At 40.8% G+C, this 21,069-nt stretch overlaps 1 protein-coding gene across 1 annotated transcript; it reads right to left on the bottom strand.

Moving 5' to 3' along the window:
• Positions 1-1,714: 1,714 nt before the first annotated feature.
• Positions 1,715-8,328, bottom strand: COMTD1 (catechol-O-methyltransferase domain containing 1). Its single transcript, XM_027700180.1, has 7 exons — positions 8,185-8,328; positions 6,725-6,858; positions 5,621-5,726; positions 4,746-4,864; positions 4,429-4,483; positions 2,879-3,012; positions 1,715-2,120 (listed from the first exon to the last, which is right to left on the bottom strand). Exons 1-7 carry the CDS (start codon positions 8,264-8,266, stop codon positions 1,968-1,970), a joined length of 783 nt encoding a protein of 260 aa, XP_027555981.1. The 5' UTR covers positions 8,267-8,328; the 3' UTR covers positions 1,715-1,967.
• Between the last annotated feature and the right edge of the window lie 12,741 nt (positions 8,329-21,069).

Below are 21,069 nucleotides of genomic sequence, written 5' to 3' on the forward strand. Positions count from 1 at the left end.
GTTTGGGAAAGGCCATCATGGTACTTTTAGGACAGGGTATGTATTCTTAACAGCTTGTAGCTTGCTCATGATTATCAGTCTACAGCCTCTGAAAGCAGGAATATTTGAGGGGATGCCCCAGCTGTGAAAGTGTCCCATTTTATGTTTTTAACCCTTACGATTTTTTTATCTACCGACAAAGTAAAATTGTAAAGTAGAACACGGCCAGAAGCTTTGCATGCAAATGTATAATGATCCTGTATATTCCTTTAGCCACTCCATCTGAGAGCTGCTATAGTAATTAAAAATTTAATAAGGTGTTATTTCTTTTATGCAGATAAGAAATTTGAGGCATGCAGAGGATTGAAGCTCTAAGGGTAAAACTGCACTCAGGGAAAGAAATTGGGCAAACTTTACACCTTATTTAAATTCCCATTTAAGGGCCACATGCACCTTGTGCTGGCCTTCTCCCAGACATGGATTTTGCAGTCAGTCCTCAATGCAGCAAAGTACTTAAGCACATCCTGACATGCTCTGCTGAATCAGGGTTTTAAGTGGAAGTGACAGAAATAGAATTGAGATCTCAGTCATAACCTCACCCTGAAGTCATCAGGCAATGCTTCCTTTCTTCACTGCTCTCCCACTGCAGTAAGCTACAACAAGTGTTCGAGACAGGCAAGACCCATGCCCCGAACCTCTGCCCCTTACCACAACCCAAGCCACCCAGCTGCAATTTAAAAAATATGAGCCAACTAGACAGTTTTAACAATTCTGAGACTTGAGATCTTTGTCTCCTGGTGTCTTGAGTCATTCAAGTGCACTATTTAAGCAAATGGAAGAAGTATTCTTTTAACTGTGATACAGCTTCCCTACAGGAGATCAACAAATCTAAAGATCTCTTTCCCCTATACATACGGTACCCTTCCAGTGTTATCAGTCCCCCAAAACATTTACCATTTTCAGCTGTTTTTGAGCTGAGAACTGTTTTCTTGAGTGAAGCTTTTGTCTGTAAAATTCTACTTTCAGTTTCTTGTTTATTTAATTAGGTTTTATCTGCAGTAAGAATTTCAGGCTGAAATTTTGTTACATGCTGCCTAGGAAAGGGAATCTCTGCTTGCAGTACTAATTTGAATAGCCAGTTAACAGCTGTACTGTGTACTCATACAATCACAGTCCTTCTGTAGACTTGGTGCCAATGCTCTGTGCTTTCAACTTTCTAGGGAACAAGCACCTAGCAAGTTGCTTCTTTGAGGGCAAGTGGGAGGGAGAAAGGAAGGAGGGAGAATTGTTTTGGTTTACTTCTTGCCCATCTGCTCTTCCTCGTTCTGACTTCAAAAAAATCTACCTGCACTGTTATTTAGGTGAAAGAAACCCAGACCTTGGGCACAAAGGTTTCAGAGAGTGCAAATACTGTTTGTCCTTTGGCAAGCTTTTAAAGAGAACTTTTTTTTCAAATCATGTCTATTTGAGACTTGTTATGTAGTACTCTTCAAGGATAAAGAATGACTTTCAATATTTGTAGTTTGAGAAGGCTAGCAATCTCCTTGATGTCATTTCATTAAATTCCATTTTTCTATTATGGCTATAAACATTAGTAAACTCCACTTCTTTTGATGGTAGGACTGATTATTCTGCTACTCAAGAGCCTATTTTAGGATAGAAAATTACTTTGTTGTATTGACTCACTTAGAACTCAGACATTCAATAGAGGGAGATTTTTTTTTCAACCACTGTCTTACAAGGAACATTTCCCATAAGTTTATTTGCTTTATTACAATTAAAATAAGAAACCACAGTAGTTCTCAAAATAAGTCTCTCTTCTTTACTTAGCCACCCTTAGGATGCTGCTGCTCCTAAAGTCTACTTTCCCAGGCTATGCTATCCAGCGGCGATAAAGGTTAAATTACCATTTTTGATACTGCTCCACCGGCATTTTTCCTGATGATTCGACGCTGCTTGTTATTTCCCATCTGCTGGGCTTCCTGGAGTTACAGCTTGAATGCCAGTGTGACTCCATCCGCCATGGGGAGCATGCTGATACTGATGCGGGAATCTCTGAGCAGCTTCTCATTGAGGCGGTGGATGCTCTGCACTGCCAGGTCATCCTTTCTTGGTTTTAGCACGTTCCCACCAAAAAGGACCTATTGAAAAAAGAGGTGTTATGCATCTCATTTGTTCCAGTATGATCCTTGGACCACAAAGGAAGCTTTGGAAAAGGTCCTGCATATTTTTTAAAAATTTATATTATTTATTGTATTTCAGACTTCTAATGGTCTCTGACATGGAACTCTCATTAGTAAGTGGGATTGGGAGTCCACGGAATTTGGTAATTGTAATTCTACTGTAGATTAGAAGCCAAAATAAAAAAAAATGTGTTTAAACATAAGGTTTTTAAAAGCCCCTATTCCACTGCCACTGTAACCCTCAAGGTGCCTGAAATTTTAACATTATTTGTTTCTAGTAAAAGTTAGCAATTAATTACTTATTAGTAGTTACTGATTAAAAGTGCTACTTTTGATCTTGTGTAAGTACTGTACATTGTACTGAAAGCACTGCACTACAAGACAAACCAGAATAATACAGAGCATTCCCTGTAATGAAATACAAAAAAAATTCTAACTTTCTGTTATCACACCCTGTTTAGGTACTAACATAAATTTAACACATTACTTTTAACTTCTACAGGGTTTTATTCCTTCTCTATATTAGTGTTTTGTATAGCTTACTTTAGGAATTTTATTTTCATTTGTATAACATGGAACAAACATGTCGCAATTGGCAACCCAGATGCAGGTCAGAAATCACTTGACTAGAATCCCACTGTGACTTTTTTTTTTCCTTTCCCACAGCCAAAAGCAGTAACTCCCTGTGCTATTACCACTACAACTGCAGTACTTACATTATCAATGGCTATTATTCCCCCTTTCCTTATGAGTCGCAAACATTTTTCATAGTACTCATTGTAGCTTTCTTTATCCGCATCAATGAAGGCAAAGTCAAAGGTTTCTGCTTCTCCGCTGGCCAGCAGTTCATCTAGATGAGCAACAAAGTGAGTCGTTACACCCTGGTTGATGCTGTGTAGGAGGACATAATCCATTTCTGTCAAAGTTCTCGTTAAATAATGTTTTTTGCTGCCTTGACCAGGCAGCCTATTCCTCCACAGGTAATTACTAGAAAAGCCTATCCCACAGAAACCAATCTAGACATGATGTATGCCATAAAACACTCAGTTACTGAGTCCTGCCTGCTCAGGAGTTCATGGAGTAGCTCTAAAACTGCAAGATACAGCTGGGACTCTTGAAAGGTGCAATAAAAACAAATCAAGCAGTTTGAAACTGGACACATTCTACACCTTCAGCTGTTTTTGAGCTGAGAACTGTTTTCTTGAGTGGATTGGAATTTTTCTCACATTTATGAACAGGTTCTAAATGCTAATCTCTTGTTGAAGATCAAGTGCCATGACACAGATCATGAGCAAACCCTGTCAAGAAATATTTATCACAGCAAAAGATTGATCTAAGTAGTTCCTCTCTGGGCCAAGGCAAGTGACATTCAGTTTTAAGTTCTCCTAAACTCCAAATTGCCAGTTGAGGATGGCTGCCTGCTGTTTTGTAAGGTTTGCTGCCACCCCTCTCACCTGCCCTTACCATCTGTCAACAGAGCATCGTTTCTTCTGAAGCAATGCCTAGACAAAGTTGTTTGATAGACTTCAAGGACAGTGTATACTAGCAATGTGCTTGTATTTGCCTCTTTGGAAAAGGATGGATGAATTTGGAAGTACTACAAGGTTATGAATAGATCTGTGGATCCATCAAACACCTTTGCTGGAAACCTTCTTCTGCCTCCAAGAATCCTAGAAAAGTTCTGGCATTTTCACAATACTTAGTAATATTTCCTCTGTCCCATGTTTTCTCTTTCCTTGAATGAGAAGAGTAATTGCCTTACTAATGGCCTTGCATGGTTTTGGCACATCCTGAATTTGAACTTCTCTGAATACAGTTCAACTACTGTACCCTAAGTTTTACATTTGCTTCTGAATTTTTTATGCACTTCAGCCCTTTCAGAAAACTCTTCCTGTCCGTAACAAAAGAATACTTGCTTAGCATGGACAATGGATAACAGAAACTGGTCTTCATCTAATTAATCTGTTTTAATCAGCTTTCCCAGCAGCAGCTGACAATAGTACTTCATAGATTAAACGAAGTGATGGACAGGACAGGTGGGTGACTAGTACAGCCCACTACGTAGGACAAGCATTTTCCTCCTCTCTGCTAGTAGGTAGGAAAACTGTGAACTTCTAAAGATTTTTTTTTTTTAAATATAAGAGAAGCTGTCTGTTAGCAAAAGGGATCACATTCACAACCATATTTGGTCTTACATTTCATCACTATTGTAACCTTCTTCTATTTCCAGGGAAGGGGGAACAAAAAATTAATTCTGGTTACTTACCAAGTGTTTGAATTGCTGGCTTAATCCGCAGGTCAATTTTATGCTCTACTCCTGCCTGAAATGAAAAAGAACAGGGAGTTAAGGGTGGTCAAGAAATAACCTGTTAGTAGATTGCACTCAGGGAATGACTGGTGTTCGGATACTTTTCCTATTATTTCTAGGTTCCAGACACCACTTATTTGTCTTCCCAAACTGAACTGTTTCAGCCTCCTTTAATGATAAGAATACTTCTGTGTGAATGTGCAAGTCTAAAATACCAAAATCTCTTCACCTGTAAATGCAGCTGTCCCAAATGTGTGACAGGAGATGCTGCTTACCTCCTTCCACAGTGGCTTTCCAATTTTGGCATAGTCCTCGTTTATATCACAGGCAATAACTCGGCCATTATCTGGCAGGGCAAGTGCCATATTCAAGGCATTATAACCTGTGAAAACACCTAGGAAAACCATAGGAGTCATCAACACTTATTGTATTGTGGAAAAAAATAAATAAGTAGTGAACTACATGACTCTCTTCAGGAATACTGTCCATTAACAAATTGCCATCCTTGACTCCTTTGGGGATTTTAGAGATTTTTCCCCTCCATTTTAATGTAATGGTGGGTTGGGAGAAATTTTTACTTTTTTACTTTTTTTTAAATCAGTCTTTAAGCAAATGTTGGCTTTTTCCAAAAGTCTCGTGGACAGACAAGGCCCTGCATATCTGACCCAAAGAGACTGGATGAGCAACAAAATACCAGGGCATCTGAAGAGCCAGGCCAAGAACAAAGACGGTGGGAATGCATACCTGGCTGTTCAGCATCAGTCTGATGCACAGACATCCTGCTAACATAGGTGCCTCAAGGAAAGTGGATTGGGTTCATGGCCTGTGCAGCAAAATACTTTCTTCTGGCAAGAAACTGATACAGGAAGGAAAGAATACACCCTGTCCTGCTGGAGACCCAAGTGATCTGTTGTTCTCATTTTTTTCAGACTTCCTCGGAACTGATGAGCCAACCATGCTGATGCCAGAACTACTGAATGCACGAAGTGGCAAGCAAGTGCAAATTCAACACTCCTTTTCATGCTATAGTTTGACCATCTGTTTGCTACAACAGGTATGCAGTGCCTTACTGTATTTGGATATCTTATGTTATACATGGTGTGTGTGGAGAAGAACAGTCAGGAGTTTTACTACAGAGTGACACTCTTACCTATTTCAATAACTTTCTTGGCTTTAATGAGTTTGACCAAGTTTGCCATAAGCTGAGCCTCGTCACAAGACACCATCATTCTGCCCCAGGGATGCTCAAGGGTGAGCTAGAGAGAAGGGAAAAATATAACACATCACAACAAACCAATCCCAAAGCTACCAAACCAATATTCTAGGGAAAAAAAAGTGAAACTCCAGGAAAAATAGATAACCCTAAAAACAGATAACCTTCTCATTTTAGATGGCTTTGTGCTCCATCTATGAGCCAGAAATTGGGTTGAATTTACCTGTAACTAAGGAGGGTGTAGTGTGTGTCATAAGCAGTTGATATTCAAAGCAGTAATATACCCCAAAGTTACCACAGCTGTGGCAAACTCAGCAATATTTATAACTGATGAAAAATCATAGAGGAACCTTGACTGCAAAAGTCCTTTATTTCTGTGAATTTACATAAACAGGTGCACTTCCTTCAAGACATAGAATGCTTTTATGAACTGCTGGTTACCATCTGTTGCCAAAAGGTCATACCCTGTAGCTCTGGCTACACAGTGCAGAGCTGGAGGGGCTGAGCCCATGACAGGGTGGAAGGGCTCCTGGCACTGAGGAGGGGGCAACAGGAGAAGCAGGGCTGTGCCGTGACAGTTGAAGTATGTCCTCCCATTTCCTTTCTTCCTCTAGGGCTCATTGCAACCAACCTGTTCCAGTACTTAGCATTTCACTGATTTTATGCAGGAGCAGTTTGTTTCACCTGAAATGATTAAATCCTGAGTCACGATGTCATGTCTGATCTCTGACACTGGAGCCTGCTGAAGGACATCACCTCTCTCTGCTACAGGTTCCTTATATGCCAAGTAAAATGAACAGAAGTCATCTGTTCAAGTCAAAATCAAATGCATCCCAAACACATGGACTTCGCAGCCAGAGATAGAAAGACATGTCTAAAATGTATGTCAATACTATTCAATGCTCACATAGCTAGCCCTGAACATTGACGAATCTGGATACTACCAGTTCAGAAAACCCTCCAAGGTGTATGCAAATAAGCTGGGGGAAGGAATGTCACAAGGATCCCAGCAGTTCAGGATGAGGTGTGGGAGATACTGACCAGACGCAGCTTCTTTAGAATTGGATGTTCCCGCAAAGAGTGATCCAGTATGTATTGCCAGAGAGGACTGTTCTTCCCAATTAAACTCTTGGATGACTTAGGTGTCCCAAAACCTAAAGAAGGGTATCTTTTACCTACAAAAAATAAGGAATAATAAGAACTTTTTTACTTTTCAGTTATTGGCTCTTTAAATAAAGCAAGCATTGATGTATTACTAAAGATTAAAAAGTTCTTTGCTCTAAAAAATCTGTGAAAACGGAAAATGCAACACAGCTGGACAGCTCAGTGGACTGTCTTTTCTCCTCCCCCCCCAAACACTTTTTAACCTCTAAGATGTCCAGCTCAGGCCTGCAAAGGCTGAAAGGGAAAGGAAGGCTTGGGTACTGTGTTGTTCAGTGGCTGATGTGATGCTTACAAGCTGCCATACTCTTACAGGACAAGCAACCACATCAGAACTCAACGGACAAGTTTAAGCTGAGAAACATGAATGTGACACGCTACTTTCTTAGTCTAGGGCCTGCATTTTGCAGATGAAAAGAGACTGCTGGTTTTTAGGGCTGTCAGCTGATGCATCTTCTCAAGCCCTATGTTCTCCTCATGACACGGTCCTGGGTCCTGCCCTCTAGCCAGAGGAAATCTGGTATTGCTCAATGGCTTGTTTAGCATTAAACTAGTATGCAAATAAAGTAGGTGCTGACGGTTGAAGTTTAAGGGCTATTGCATGTCTACTCAGATACAGAACTGACTGCACCTTTGATGCCCAATGCTTGTTTTACCAAATGGGTCAAATATTTTAAAGAAATAACAACAAGCACATATCCTGGTAGTGTTTGCTATTAGAAACCACTATTATTTTGAGGGGTTTATTTTGTCTTTATCGATCTGTTTTACAGACGATCACTCCGAGGTCTAGAGTATTTCAGCAACTCGCCTGAAGTCAAAAAGTAAATAAGCAAGTGGCCGCGTTACAAGCCCAGCACTAGTTTCCTTCTCCTGCCAGATCATCGGCTCATTCTTCCGCTGATCCAGGGGAATGAAAGCGAAACTGTTACCGGAAGACAATGCTGCGAGCAGGGCCCGCACCGCGGCGTTCCGGGGATGGCCAAACGCACCCAGGCAGGGGCCGGGCAGGGTAGCACGTCCTCGCCTTCGCTGGGACCTTGGCGCCGGCCCCACAGTGCGGTAGCTGGATTATAGGGAGCGGCTTGGGCTCTAAGAGCATCAGTGTATTTACTGCCACAGCTCAGCGAAATAAATCCCTGCCCGCAGGGCAGCGCCCAGGGGTCCATCTGCTCCTCCGACGGCCGCCTGGCTGCACCCGCGGCGGGGACTCCTGCTCGGGCCGGGGGGGAAAACCTGCCCGGGAGCTGCGGTCCCCGCGCCCTCCCCGGTGGGGACACGAGGAGGGCGCAGCCCCCACGTCCCCGTGTGTGTGCCGGGTGTTGGGGGGCGCCGCTTACCTGCCAGCACACCCGTGGCAAAGGCGATCCCCAGCATCGCCGTCCCGACGGCCACCTCTTTGGGCACGCTGAGGAGCGGCATCTCGGAGCCGGGCGGGAGCGGAGCGGCAGCGGCACGGCCCGGACGGTCACACGCGACGGGCGGGACGGTCCGCCCGCCCCCGGGAGGGCGGGGCCGCTGTCCGCGCCCGCCGAGATCCTGGAGACGGCGTTTGGGTGCCTCCGGGTGCCTCTTACTGTGTCCGCTCCCGGCGTGCCCGGTGCTGGCCTCGGCTGGGAGGGCGAGAGGGTGGGTCACCCACTTGGCTGTGGTGTGTAAAGGGACACTTGGGATTTGTGCCCCCACCTCCGCGGAGGCTGGTTTTGGTACGGCTTCACTGCAGTTTCTAAAACGCACCTTAATATCGTGTGAGCTGGTAATGGGCTCTGATGGAGGAGCTTTTCGCAGTGACTCGTGAGAGCCTTGGTCCTCCAACTAGCCCAGGAGGTGAGCTCTCTTCTTCCCCTAGCACAAACGTTGTTTGCAGCTGAGGTGCGAGCAAACTCCGTATCAAAACGCATGTAGGATTTTGGGACTTCAGTCCTGTGACCTGTGAGTTTCCAGGTGAAAGTGGTCAAGGAAGATTCTCCAAGAGAGGGGGAACGGGACCTGGTTTTCTCTGCCGGTGTTTCAGCCCCCTCTGCAGTGCCTTCCAGGTGAGGAGCAGCAGTGGCGAGGGCAGCCTTGTTGTTTGGGGATATCCTCCCTGGCCTAGTCCGTTGCTGAGGGAATTGATATATAAGCCAACAGTGACTGTGTTATCATCTTTTTTAAAAGTTAGCCTAAATCCAGCTTTTGTTCTCTTTTGTGAAAGAACCCTGCAGTGCCTTTTGGAGATGGACCAGGGATTTAGTTTTCATTTTTGTGAAGTGTTGGAAATATCTGGATTTTGTAAAACCCAACCAAGATGTAAAGTTGCTCTACAGGAGATGAAATTAGCAGCGTTGCATACAGACCAGAATAGGCAGAAATGGAGTGGGTTGCAACTTGGCCTCCATAGATGTAGAATGAGAGCAGGTAAAAATTCCCTTTTGGCATATAGTAAATCTCTAGGAAGCAAGATGATTTCTGTGTTGGTAGGTTTGGATGATAACTTTTCAACTATTTTCCTATGCTAGCAAAACTATCTAGTGTTAATGCAGTTGGAAGAAAAAGATTCTTCTTTAAGTACATCTTAAATGGAGGATTAAATATATCACCAGGGTATTTATGGGAAGTGGGTTTGCCCATCACTGCATTTTTAGTGTGTATTAGACCTTATTTATGAAGACTTGAGACCAGAGCTCTTGCATCTCTTTTGCAGCAACTAATCATGTCAATCACTAAGCAGTCTGCTGTGCTTTCTGATTTGCAGAACAAAGCAAGACATATGATCTGTCTTGGCAGATGAAATAACTTTCAGTTCACTTCTAAAATGTATTTGATTTTGAAAACTAGGATTGTTGGCTTTTTTTCCCCTTCAGTATCTCGTCACTTTCTCTACATTTTGCTTTGGTAATTGTTTGTAAATGTTATTCCGTCTTTCAGAAGATGAGTTATCAGAATGCACAGGAAGGTGTCAGTTTTAGGAGGCAACAATTCTTCTAGCGGCCATAAATCAGATTTGTGACGGTGCGGCTCCATCTAGTGATTTTTCTCTACAACTGCAGCAGGAGGGATATAATAACTGTGGGTTACTCTGTATTTTCAATGAAACACACTGAAGTTTGTAAACTTCCAGTGTTCTATTGGCCTCTCGACTCAACTCGACGAGATGCCCTACTTGAAGCTGTCTGGGATCTTCAAGTTCCTGAAAGCTCCAAGAGAATTAGTGAACTGAATTGCTAACATACTTGAACGTGTGTCTGAAACTCCCCCCGCCCTCCCACCCCCAAAGCTGTTACGCAGTAATAGCTTACCTGTGGTGACAGTGTCAGGTGTTTTACTATATCGCTGTATTGGACAACTTATTGTTTCCTTTAGACAAGGAAGTTGATTTTCAGATATCTAAGACAAGGTAGAATACTTTCTTAGGGGGGACAAAAGAGTTAAAGCCTTTCAACTGAATGAAATGGAGCTGCTTTTCTTTGAGCCGCTGCAGTTGTCATTTTACATAGCTCTGTGATATATTATTGTACAGGAAACTTTGATTAATCAGATTAATTAGACACATGCTTGCAGTGTGCTGTGGTTACTTGAGCATTTAAACATTTTGTCAGATTTCTGCCTACTACTTGTGCTGAGTGAGGTGAAGGCTACCTAGGGATAAAAACTGATGGTGATACAGTCTTGGATGCAAACCCCACTGCTCCCTATATCTGTAAGGACAGTCCAGTTGCACAGATTTCACAGGAGAACAGGATTGCTCCCAGTGTTGTAGTCAGTAGGCATATATACTGTGCCTGAAAGTGCCTTCTCTCTGGAACTGCGTTCTTGAAAGGGTTAGGAGGGTTTTGGCAGCATATTCAGACTGGAACCAGAATGTGATTGCTTTTGTGAAACATACAGAGTTGGACAGACAGGATAGTCAGTGGCTGACCTCAGGGTGTGCAAATTCTCACTTTTTAATCTTGCTAGTCTATCCTGGTTTCACAGGCACTGTGTAATTGATAAATGTAATAGTCTGTACTTCTACAGGAGCCTTCCTTCCAAGAGTGTTTTTCTATGTAAGAATGTTGCACACCATCCACCTTGGTGTCATCTAGCTTTGTGGACTTATTGTAGCAATGGGACTGGCAAAGCATTAGCCTACTTGATAAGGCTCTCATCTCACTTCTGGGTTTCTGGCTTTCATTTGCAACTATTTTTAAATCAACCAGTTGTGCCTAATAATTGAGGCACCAGTGTAAAATGCTAAATGACCTGTCTTGAGTTTAATAAGCTGTTTCCTTCCGCTGTCCTCATAATTTATATTATTTTCTGTTTTTGTTTTTGTTTTTATTTCCCTCTTCACAGGTAGTGTCAACAACTTGAACTCAGCCATGTGTTCTGGCAGTTCATTGCTGATGTTCTGTGGCCTGCTCCAACGTGCTGGTAAAGAGCAGTATATAACCACCTTGATTGTCTTACTGCTGCACTAAAAAGAAGTAAAATCTGTGGGTGTTTCAGACACTGTCTGGTGTGGACAGTTGGGGTTTGTTCACACTGTGATTAAAAGCCTACCTACAATATATGTGTTAAACTATATTTGTTGCTAATGTGGTTTTACCAGACTTATTGGCAACATGTACTAAACCCTAGTGACAGCTAGAATGGTTTTACTAGACCAGAGTGGGTATAGATGGCTGTTTCTAAAACATACTCACTCTGTAATGGAAAATCACTGTACATCACAGATACCCTGAAGGAAGTGTGTATAGGCATGTTTGAAGCGCACAACTCCCTGGAAATAAGCCTTACACATTTGTTGAAGCTATATTGGACTATGGCATTGGAAAAAAATCAGTTGAGTTGCCTGTTGCGTCTGCTTCATTCAGGCTTCAATGTTGCTGGTGTGGCTTTAAGCATAATTTGAATGGTGCTTACTTAAAATCTTGGTTATCTGTACACTGCTCTCTGTTTACAATGAGGATAGCAGTCACACGGTCCTCTAAAACATGGCAGTATTTGCATAAAATTTGAAGGGCAACTGTAAAGGCTATATGTATTTAGTTCAGTGAGTAGAGTAGAAATATGTTTGTAGCTTATGTACAACTGAAAGAGAAGACAGCTGTCTTTGTTCCCTAAAGGTTGCAATATCCATGTAAAAACATGGTCTTGGGCAGGAAGTGTCAGGAGTTGGATTGTATTGAGCAGCGTGCTTGGCAGTAGTCTAACTGTCAAGTTTCTTAGGAGAAATCAGAGCAAATAAGTTTTAAGGAGAGTTCAGGGAGAAGTAAAATGAAGTTTGGAGCTGTTTAATCGTTTGCCTTACAGATGAGTGCAGAATGAGTAAAAGCCCAAATACAAGGAGGAACCAAAGAAGAATGCATTTGTATGGTCAGATTAATTCTTGAAAATGCTGAATTGAGTTGACATTCTGGATGAATGGGACTTGAATGAGATGAGAGCTGGATAAAGAAGTTTCAGTAAGCAAGGTGATGACCTTGGACAAAAGCTCTAAGTTGTGAAGATGAACATACAATCTTGGAAATATGTCACAATCTTTCTGATTGTTTTTGTATGGCTGAATGTGAGGGCCTGGAGCAAAATTAGAGTTGAAAAGGAAGAGTTATGGGTTGAGTGATAGGCCAAATAGTAATTTTTACCTATATTGATGAAGCAGAAAGTTTGCAGAGCTGAGCCTGACCTGGTCTTAACCATCCTCAGAGAAGTGTTTGACACAGATTGGGATTTTAATCTGTCTGCAGGAAGAGAAGCGTGAAGAGGTAGATTTGCAAGTTATCTGCACTGACGTGGTGGATAAATGTGTGTATAGATTGGGGCAGATACTCAGAAAAGACATCAAACCATGAATTCCTTACCTTTTAAGCTATTCATGGATAAACAAAGCCATAAGCATTTGATTGTATTTATTTAGTCTTTTTTAATAGGTTTTCATAATATCTTTGTTTAAAATTGAAACAGAACTTATTTACCATATATATGTGTACGTTCTTCTGTCCATCTTGGGTGCTGTAGATGAAAAATCTGTATATCTTATAATTTTACACTTCCCAGTGTATATCCCCTTGCAAGACTTAGATAAATCACTTGATGGTGGTATCTTTTAAAGGACTGTATATGAAATTATTATTTTTTATTCATAATTGAGATTTCTTATTTCTTCCAATTGGTTTTGCTATTGTATTTGTTTGTTCCATCCCTGTTATCTCTCTAGTATAGTGCATGCTTAACATTTCATTTTTGCGGTTCTGTAATGCAGGGTTTGCCATTTACTGCCATAACCTCCTTGACCTTAGAGATACTCATTCCACACGTATCTGTTGTAGCAATTTTTTTACCATAAATGTTCATTCATCTTCTCAACTGAAAATCTTGGAATTGTAAGAATGGTGCCATCTTTTTTTTTTTTATCTATGATAAATGGAATTGCTCTCCAAAATTTTCTTCTGATAGTTGAATTCAGTAATTTGAAATAAGACTAATAGCTTCCCAAATACTCATCATTGCTCCCGAAGTCATCTGGATTTTTTATCAGATGAATTGTACGTAGCGAAGTTTCCTTTAATATGATTCATTGTCCGGCTGGAGGGTAATCACCGAAATGGAACACAGACGTGAACAATGACTTTAACTAAGTTGGTTCGGTTACTTTCATCCTGCTCAGCTACTTCTATTGCATTCAGTCTTTTGTGGGAGCTGTTAAAGTATTTCTTTTGATAACAGCTTGTAAAGGCTGTGGTACCTTCACATCTATTTCAAGGCTAAGGTATCAACATTTCAAATGCTGCTGCTAAGAAAGCTGGTGATTCATGAGCCCATAAGCCTTAAGCCATTAAACTTGCAAACAGCGAATGGTTTAGAAATGGTTTTCAGCTAGAAGCATTTTGACATATTGGTAAATATTTTCAGGCCTTACTGGCTCACAGGCCAACATTTTGAATATATATGACTACTTTTTGCAATCTCATTACAAGACTAGGTTCAACTTTGGACATGCAGGTATCGTGAGGAGAGATGGCCCCTGCCAAGCAGCATAATTCGCAGTGCAAAGTACGTTAATGGCTTCTATGACAATATCGCACAAGTATCAAGGACTGTAAAACTCAAATTGAGCTTGACTGGGCGAGACCCAGTAAAAAGGCTTGTTCAGTGGTTCAGCTTGACAGGCCAATGATAGAAGCAGTTCTTCTGACAAAGGGAGTTTGTCATTGAAGTAAAGGATTGGAGGCACACTGAATTCCTCAAAACAGGTGTCAGACTGTTCTGAATGATCTCCTTCCAAGTTGTGGTCCAGCCTCACACTTGGAACGACTGCATGGACGGTGGTACAAAGGGTGTTTACTACTGAGGAATAAAGCTTGGTATTAATTTTCTCCTACAAATGTTCCCCAGGTGATTGAAATAGGCACAACTTGTGTGGAGCATTCTGTTTTCTTGCAAAGCCTGCTGTAAGTCTCAAGATGCTCCTTCACTTAAGCCTTAGTGCATAAACAAAATGTGAGAAATGTGTCTCCTTATTACTCTGATACATGTAATAAAGTTAAAGAAGCAGTGAACAAGTCAACCATAGCTGTGACACCTCATTAACCAGGCTCTCCCATGCCCATATCTTTTGCCTCTTTTCTTGACATCTGAAAAAAATTGGTGTTAAGCCCAGCAGGCTGGATTTGTTTCATACCAGCCATGTGAATGGATACCAAAAATAAAAAGTGCTTTTGGAAGCCCAGTGTTTTTCCCCTTCCCTTAAGGGCATTTGTCCAAGAGTGCACAAAAGGAACAGCATGATGGTGGGAGAGGTGCTGTTATTACATAGTCTACCCCGAGCATATTAAAGAATGATGAATGGTCATCTTACTAAGTCTGGTTCCTAGAGAGCTCTAGGTCAGATTTCATTTCACAAGTAAGAATTTGTCACAAGCATGTGAAAACTGTGCCTGGCTGTTAACTTTGGGACTTAAAGTCAAGAATTCTTAGTAGACTATTTGTCAGCTGGAAAGAATAGAGAAGGGGTTATCTGTGTTAGTCAGCTGTGGTTTGCTAATATGATGCAGCTGTGAAGAACGCAGTACTGGATTTAGCAGGTAGAAAACATATGTTGTAGAGAGAGCCCAATTAGTGTCATCACCTGAAACTCCATGAGTGGTGCATTACCCCCTGCAGGCTGAAAAGACATAGTGGGGGGAATGGCTCAGATATCCCCAGGAAACAGGAGAGTAAGATGTGCAGAGAACAGTGCCTGACATTGCAAAGGGCATATTGCTCATAGGAGGAAACAGAGGGAAGGTAGGAAGGAATTTTTAAATTGTGTGCAATGCTCCCGCTACTTTCTTACCTTTTTTCTTTTCTAATTGAAGGTATACTCTTTGTAATTGCCATGAACTGAACTCACTTTTTTCTCTCTACGTATATTTGTAAGGTGATTCTTGTGTATATGATTTTGGTCTTTATCATTAATAGTTTTTATTTCTTTACTGTTGTATTTCTTTGAGTTTGAATGTTAACAAAGGGCTATGTGGACTTCTATCTTCTTATCCTGTTCTGGCTTCATTTTGTTATTTATATACATTTTGTTATATATATACTTGTTTTGAATAATCTCAGTTCCTTTTAATATAAACAGTTGGAACATTTCTTTTGAATTTGGTAAGATTTTTTTAAAGTCCACCTAATGAGTGAACTGTGAATCTTTCAGTGCCACTCATCTGTTTGATAAGAATAAGGCTTTTTTTAGTGTAGTATTTTAAAATTATGTTTTTACTGCTTCTTTTTAGTGTTTTGAAGACTACTTTAGTATACTTAAATCGTATTTTCACCTTTTAATCGAATTTCCTATCCATTTTGTTTTTAAGAAGTCCTTTTCTTGCTATTCTTCAAGCCTGGGCTTGACTTCATAAGAATCTCTAACTGAACCATAAACTACCTTTATAAATATCATTTTTCCTTGAAAGCTATATCTTCCTGCAATGACCAAAGTTTTGTCATGTGTTAGATTAAGATGTCTGCCGAAAATCAATAATGCTGAGGTAACAACATTGGTTTCTGCTAGGCTCTCAATTACTTTCTCAGTTGTTTGTCATAGGAAGAATATATGATCAGTTGTTTCCCCTGCAGGCTATAAAACCAGCCTGTTCTCCTTTGATCACTTCTGCATACTTCACTTTTACTCTCCTAAGTGTAACACAGATTTTTAGAGCCTTGGACCTGTGAAGTAGCAAAATGATTCTTCTGTAGTCCTTTCCAAGGGATAATAGCCTCCCTGTATAAAGCATCATAAATATCCCTGGACAACAGTTGGCTCTTTCGTGTTGCATTGCACAATCGCTATGGAATCCGCTCCTGAGTTTGCCATGGTCTGTGAAGAATTATCTGTGAGAAATTTACTTCACAGTCTTTCCTTTGCACCTCGTGTTTCCTGTAGTCCTTTTCACCTTGCATTCCTTGTTGAACTTCTCTTCTTTCACAGGTAATCCCTTATTCCAAGTACAGCTGTAGAACAGCTAGTCTTTTGGTACTTTTTTTTTCTTTTTTCCCCTCCCCCTATACATTTGTGGGTTTTTTAAGATGGTTTCTGGTGCCATTTTGTTCTTGAAGATGCTGCATTTTGCCACAGAGGGGAACGAATCGTGCTGTGCTCTTTCCTGAGAGCTTTACTTTGATTCTCTCTTCATCTCCTTTATCTGAAATAAATTACGCTGTGCCTGCATGATGCCAGTAAAGACCCTGCCAAGCTAAAGGAATACTTCAAATACTATAGTCTCTTGTGAAAATGGGAGCAACTGTAATGGGGCAATTGAGTCAACAGCTGCTTGTTATTGTAAGTGTTCTTCCTTTAAAAAGAGGCAAGTGTTTTTCTTAATGAGGCTTCTGAGATAACAGGGAGAAGGTAAATTGAAGTTTTGGTCACGTTATATGACTGAAGAGAAGATGCCCTTATTTGCCTCTGGCTTTTCACATGTCCTGTGTGAGAAGGACAGAAGGTAATGATGCAGAGCTGTGAAATTTTTATTATTTGAAATAATAAAAAAAAATATACAGAAATTCAGAAATTAATCTTGTCACTTTCAATTTCCTCTCTAGAAAGTATATGGAAGGCTAGTCAGATTTGGTGGCATGAACGTTTGGATTTCAAGGACATGCAGAATACTTAACGTGGCTGTACCCTGGCAAAGCCGTGCTGCCATATTTCACACTACAGAGCAGTTAGAGAGCTGTTATATTTCCTAACAGGGTATTTGTAGCACGTTGTAAAGAGCTACTGTTGTAACTGAATTCTAGGCTGTGGTCCTTAAAACCTGAAGTGCTACCCAAGCATTGCCAGAAACCTTAGTGCAGTTTGCCTTTGTCTTCTGTCAGATTCATGTAGGCAACAGTGGGAAATGCCAGAGTACTTGGGAGCTAGGCCAGGAGGAGGATAGGTATGCAGCTGGTCGTCTGTCTGGATGCTTTTGAGAACATAGGTAATTACTGTGTGCCATACACCTTTCTGATGAAATGCCTTTTGGAAAATCGAAGTTGTCTCATTCCAAGGCAGAGACAGTTTCTGTGACCAAATGGGGTTTAGTAACTCTCCCAGCCTAGCTGCAGTCTGTTTCATGGACTGTTTAGCTTTTTGATGTTTATGCACCCACTGAGTTTTTGTATACATAAAATAAGGTATGAAATGTGGACATGGTGTTTATTGTGCAATCAGCTTGGCCTTAAAAAGGGCAAGTGGCATAATGGACTGAGTATTTTATGTCCCATATCAATCCTGGTAAATATGAGGCTGACTGTTCCTTCCCAGTTCTGTACCTTTTCCATGTGTTTCTGTATTGGCACATCCATAGAAGAGGCAGTGGGTCTTCTGGGGCTAAAATAAACTTGCAGACCCAAATATTCACCATGCTTGAAAGCCTGGCTCTAATATGTTGAATCAGACCAATTTCCTGTCTTAAAGAACAAAAGTGACAGCTGGTGTGTTCTTAATGGACTGATGAAGTAAAGTCAGTGAAAAAATACGAGAAATCTAGATGCTTTGAAAAAAGTTTTATCTTCTGAGGCTGTGCCTGTAAGGTCATCATAGAATAGTTTGGGCTGGAAGGGACCTCAGAGATCATCCAGTTCCAACCCCTAGCAAGAGGCAGGGAACCTTTCTCTAGAGGCAGGAAATCTTCCACTAGAAGGTGGTTTCTCTTTCACTGAGTTGAAGGAAAAAGCTACAAAGCTATAGGGTGTGCAGGTGTTGGAGCACTGCTCTTGTCACTACGCAAAATCTGATGCAGTGTGAGAATCCAAGAGTACCTGGGTATTCTCTGCAGCATTGGAAGCTTCAGCTCCACATGGAGGATGACAAAAGCTTTTGTTAGGCATTAATACATGTAAAATATTTGACTAAACACATGTTGGATGCTCCTGAGTCTCTGGCAAAGAATACTGTGTGCTGTTGTTGCAGGATGATGCCATGTATTGTTCTGTTTTTTCACTAAAGTACATCAAACTCAAGCAAAGCTGCTCCTTTCCAGTGTTTGGTACTGTGGTACTACAGTAAGTTATCCTTCACTTCTGTTTTCCTTGGCATAACATATTTTTAGAGCCTTGAACCCAGGAGGTAGCAAAATGATCCTTTCAGAATCCTTTCCTAAGGGACAGTAGTTTCTCAGGAAGAAGTATTTAAAGTATCCCCGCTACAAACCAGTACCTGAGCAATACAAATTGTAGTTGTAGGAAGACAGAAGTGAAAATTCCTGCTTCCTTTTACTACTTTCTGCCATTATAAAGGAATTTGTTAAGTCAGTGCACAGCATTAGCATTGTTCAGTTCCTCCTAGGTGTTTATAAAAGCAAAATGTTAACTTTCATTGTTATTTGGTTATGACTGTGTGCATCAGATCTGTTAGTGGTTGGGATTGCTTGCCCTCCTTCATTTCCACATCACTCCCTTTTCTTTTGAGACTGTAAAAGCCATTTAGACTATGGAGCTTGCTTCCCTTTTTGTCTGCTCTAATGTAACACAATGAGTGGTGGGTGAAAAAGTCTTGGACCTGATGCAGAATGATCAGGAATTAATTGTTCATGAGTTACTGTCTCAGGCAAAGAAAGGGCTGTTGGTGTCTTCAAGCCTGCACTATGAGGACAGATACTGAAGCACTGAGTTGTGTTAGATTGTTAGATCAAACTCAGTCAGAGGAAGGCCTGAAAACAAGGACTGGAGCCTGGACTTGTTAATGGGAAATGCAAGAAAATTTGTGTGTGCAGGACAGCAAAGACTAACTTGTCTTTAGTTCTGAGAGGAGCTGAAAGACTGTGCAACTGTGACAAGTAAGTTAAGTTGGGAAATTAGTACTGGGCTTTTTAAGATTATTCGCAGGTGTACTTCTTGTACCAGCTTAAAATTATTAATTTTGTATTTTTTGCTTCAACTGTTTTTCTCTGAAGAAATGCTCTGTAAATCTGAATTTAAGGAGTTCATCTTAATAACTTTAGGCACCTGCATCTGAGCAGATTGTCCAGACTATTATTTATCATTGGTAGACACAAACAGGTGTTTTTGGATGCACAACTCAAGGTAAATATTCAGAAATCTCTGAAGAGGAATTGTGTTCTGTAAATGCCCGTTCCTCTCTGATTGTGTATTATTAGATCAGAGGTAGGTGTTAGAGTTGTAAATGTCTCATATTGCATGGAGCATGGAGGGCACCAGAATGACTGGAGCGTTCATGAATTTTGGGAAGGATATGCATTAGTTACTGAAGTACTGTTATAAGAGACCGAGTCTCAGGGATTGGGATGTTTTTTGAGCTGTCTTACTTCTTTATAGTAGGTAGAGAAACTATTGGCAGAAGAGATGGAAGGCTATGAATCTTCAGCTGTTAAGGGAGAAGGACAAGCCTTTCTCTCTGATCAGTGCAATACATCATCTTCTAGTTAGTTCTTCCTTGCCTTGCATATTTTGGGGTGCATGCATGTGTGTGTAATTATGACACATTATCATCTTGCCTCTTCTCTAGGCTGGGAAGGGAAATGGAATATAGCAAGAGTACTGTTAATTCATTCAGGAGTACTTGGGAAGTCTTATAGATATTAATGTGTAATTGAGAGAACACAATAACAATATAGAAACCTAGTTCTTCATTGAAACAACCGGTTCCTGGTGTTGCCTGGCATTTCAAGCTGGAGGTGTTGGTGGTATTTTTGTAGATGGAGATGTGTTCTCTGTATATAGATGTTTCCATCTGATCTTTATTACCGTATTGCAGACTTGCTAAGGTGAAATTCTGCCATTCTCTAGCAGCACCAGGATAACAGAAGAACCTGATTTTTTTTTTAAAGGATTTTGACTACATGGAGTGTGTCATTGAAGTCTTATTATTCTGATTGGATAGAACAGGTTAAAACATTGGTCATTCATGTTAACTTCTTGGAATATCCCTCTTACAGCCTGAGTTTAAGAATGGGAGGCTCATCTCTGTAAATTCCATAAACATGGAAGAAGAGGTTCTCTGAGAAGGTTATGGATTACTATATTAAGTTAGAAATGTGCTTGGGATAACTGTTTTAATAAGCTTATTAATAGCACATAAAATTTACCTATATTTTATTAACTAAATATGCTGCTAAGAATGGCTCTGTAAATAAACCCTACTTTTAATAACTTCAGTGTCCCAGTGGCTTTAAATGCAGTTCCTGATTTGAAAATACAATGGCTGATTAAATGAGTAACTCTTAAAAAGCTTACCACTGATAGATTTATCCAGTCAGCTTGCTTAGTTCTTCCTAGGCAGATGTAAAAATCTTACCCAGTTTGAGCCTTAAAAAGGCTATCTTTGGCTTGCCAATTTTTGGGGGAGTTTCTAGAAGGTGGTAAGCATACCAAGAAGCAAATGTCCTTTCTGCTTTCAGGATGGTAACTCTGTGAAGCCTCTCTGTACATCTTCTGGCATCTCTGCTGTCTCTGTTTTTCATGGAATCTATCTAGCTGCTGCAAACTCCCTCTTTATACTGTTTTATAGGATGGTAGGATTGGGCAGTCATTTACTGTTGTGTTAAGCAGCAAGATAGCTTTTTTCCCTATCTTCATTAAGAGGAATATCTTTTAAGGGTAAGAATTTTTACATACAGATTTCTCTGTTGCCTGTTTGTACCTTATTTCTTCCCAGCACTGATTCAAGTAGAGTCATGAAGTGAAGCTCCTTCCCTGCCATCTCCTTCTGTATTTATGGTCACAGTAGTTTTCCTCCATGCTGCATAGCCGGGTGGAGCTTCTTCTCTCCCCAGTGTTTAAAA

This window comes from Neopelma chrysocephalum, unplaced genomic scaffold (assembly GCF_003984885.1).
Source record: "Neopelma chrysocephalum unplaced genomic scaffold, ASM398488v2 Primary Assembly neopelma1_143, whole genome shotgun sequence".
NCBI lineage: Eukaryota > Metazoa > Chordata > Aves > Passeriformes > Pipridae > Neopelma > Neopelma chrysocephalum.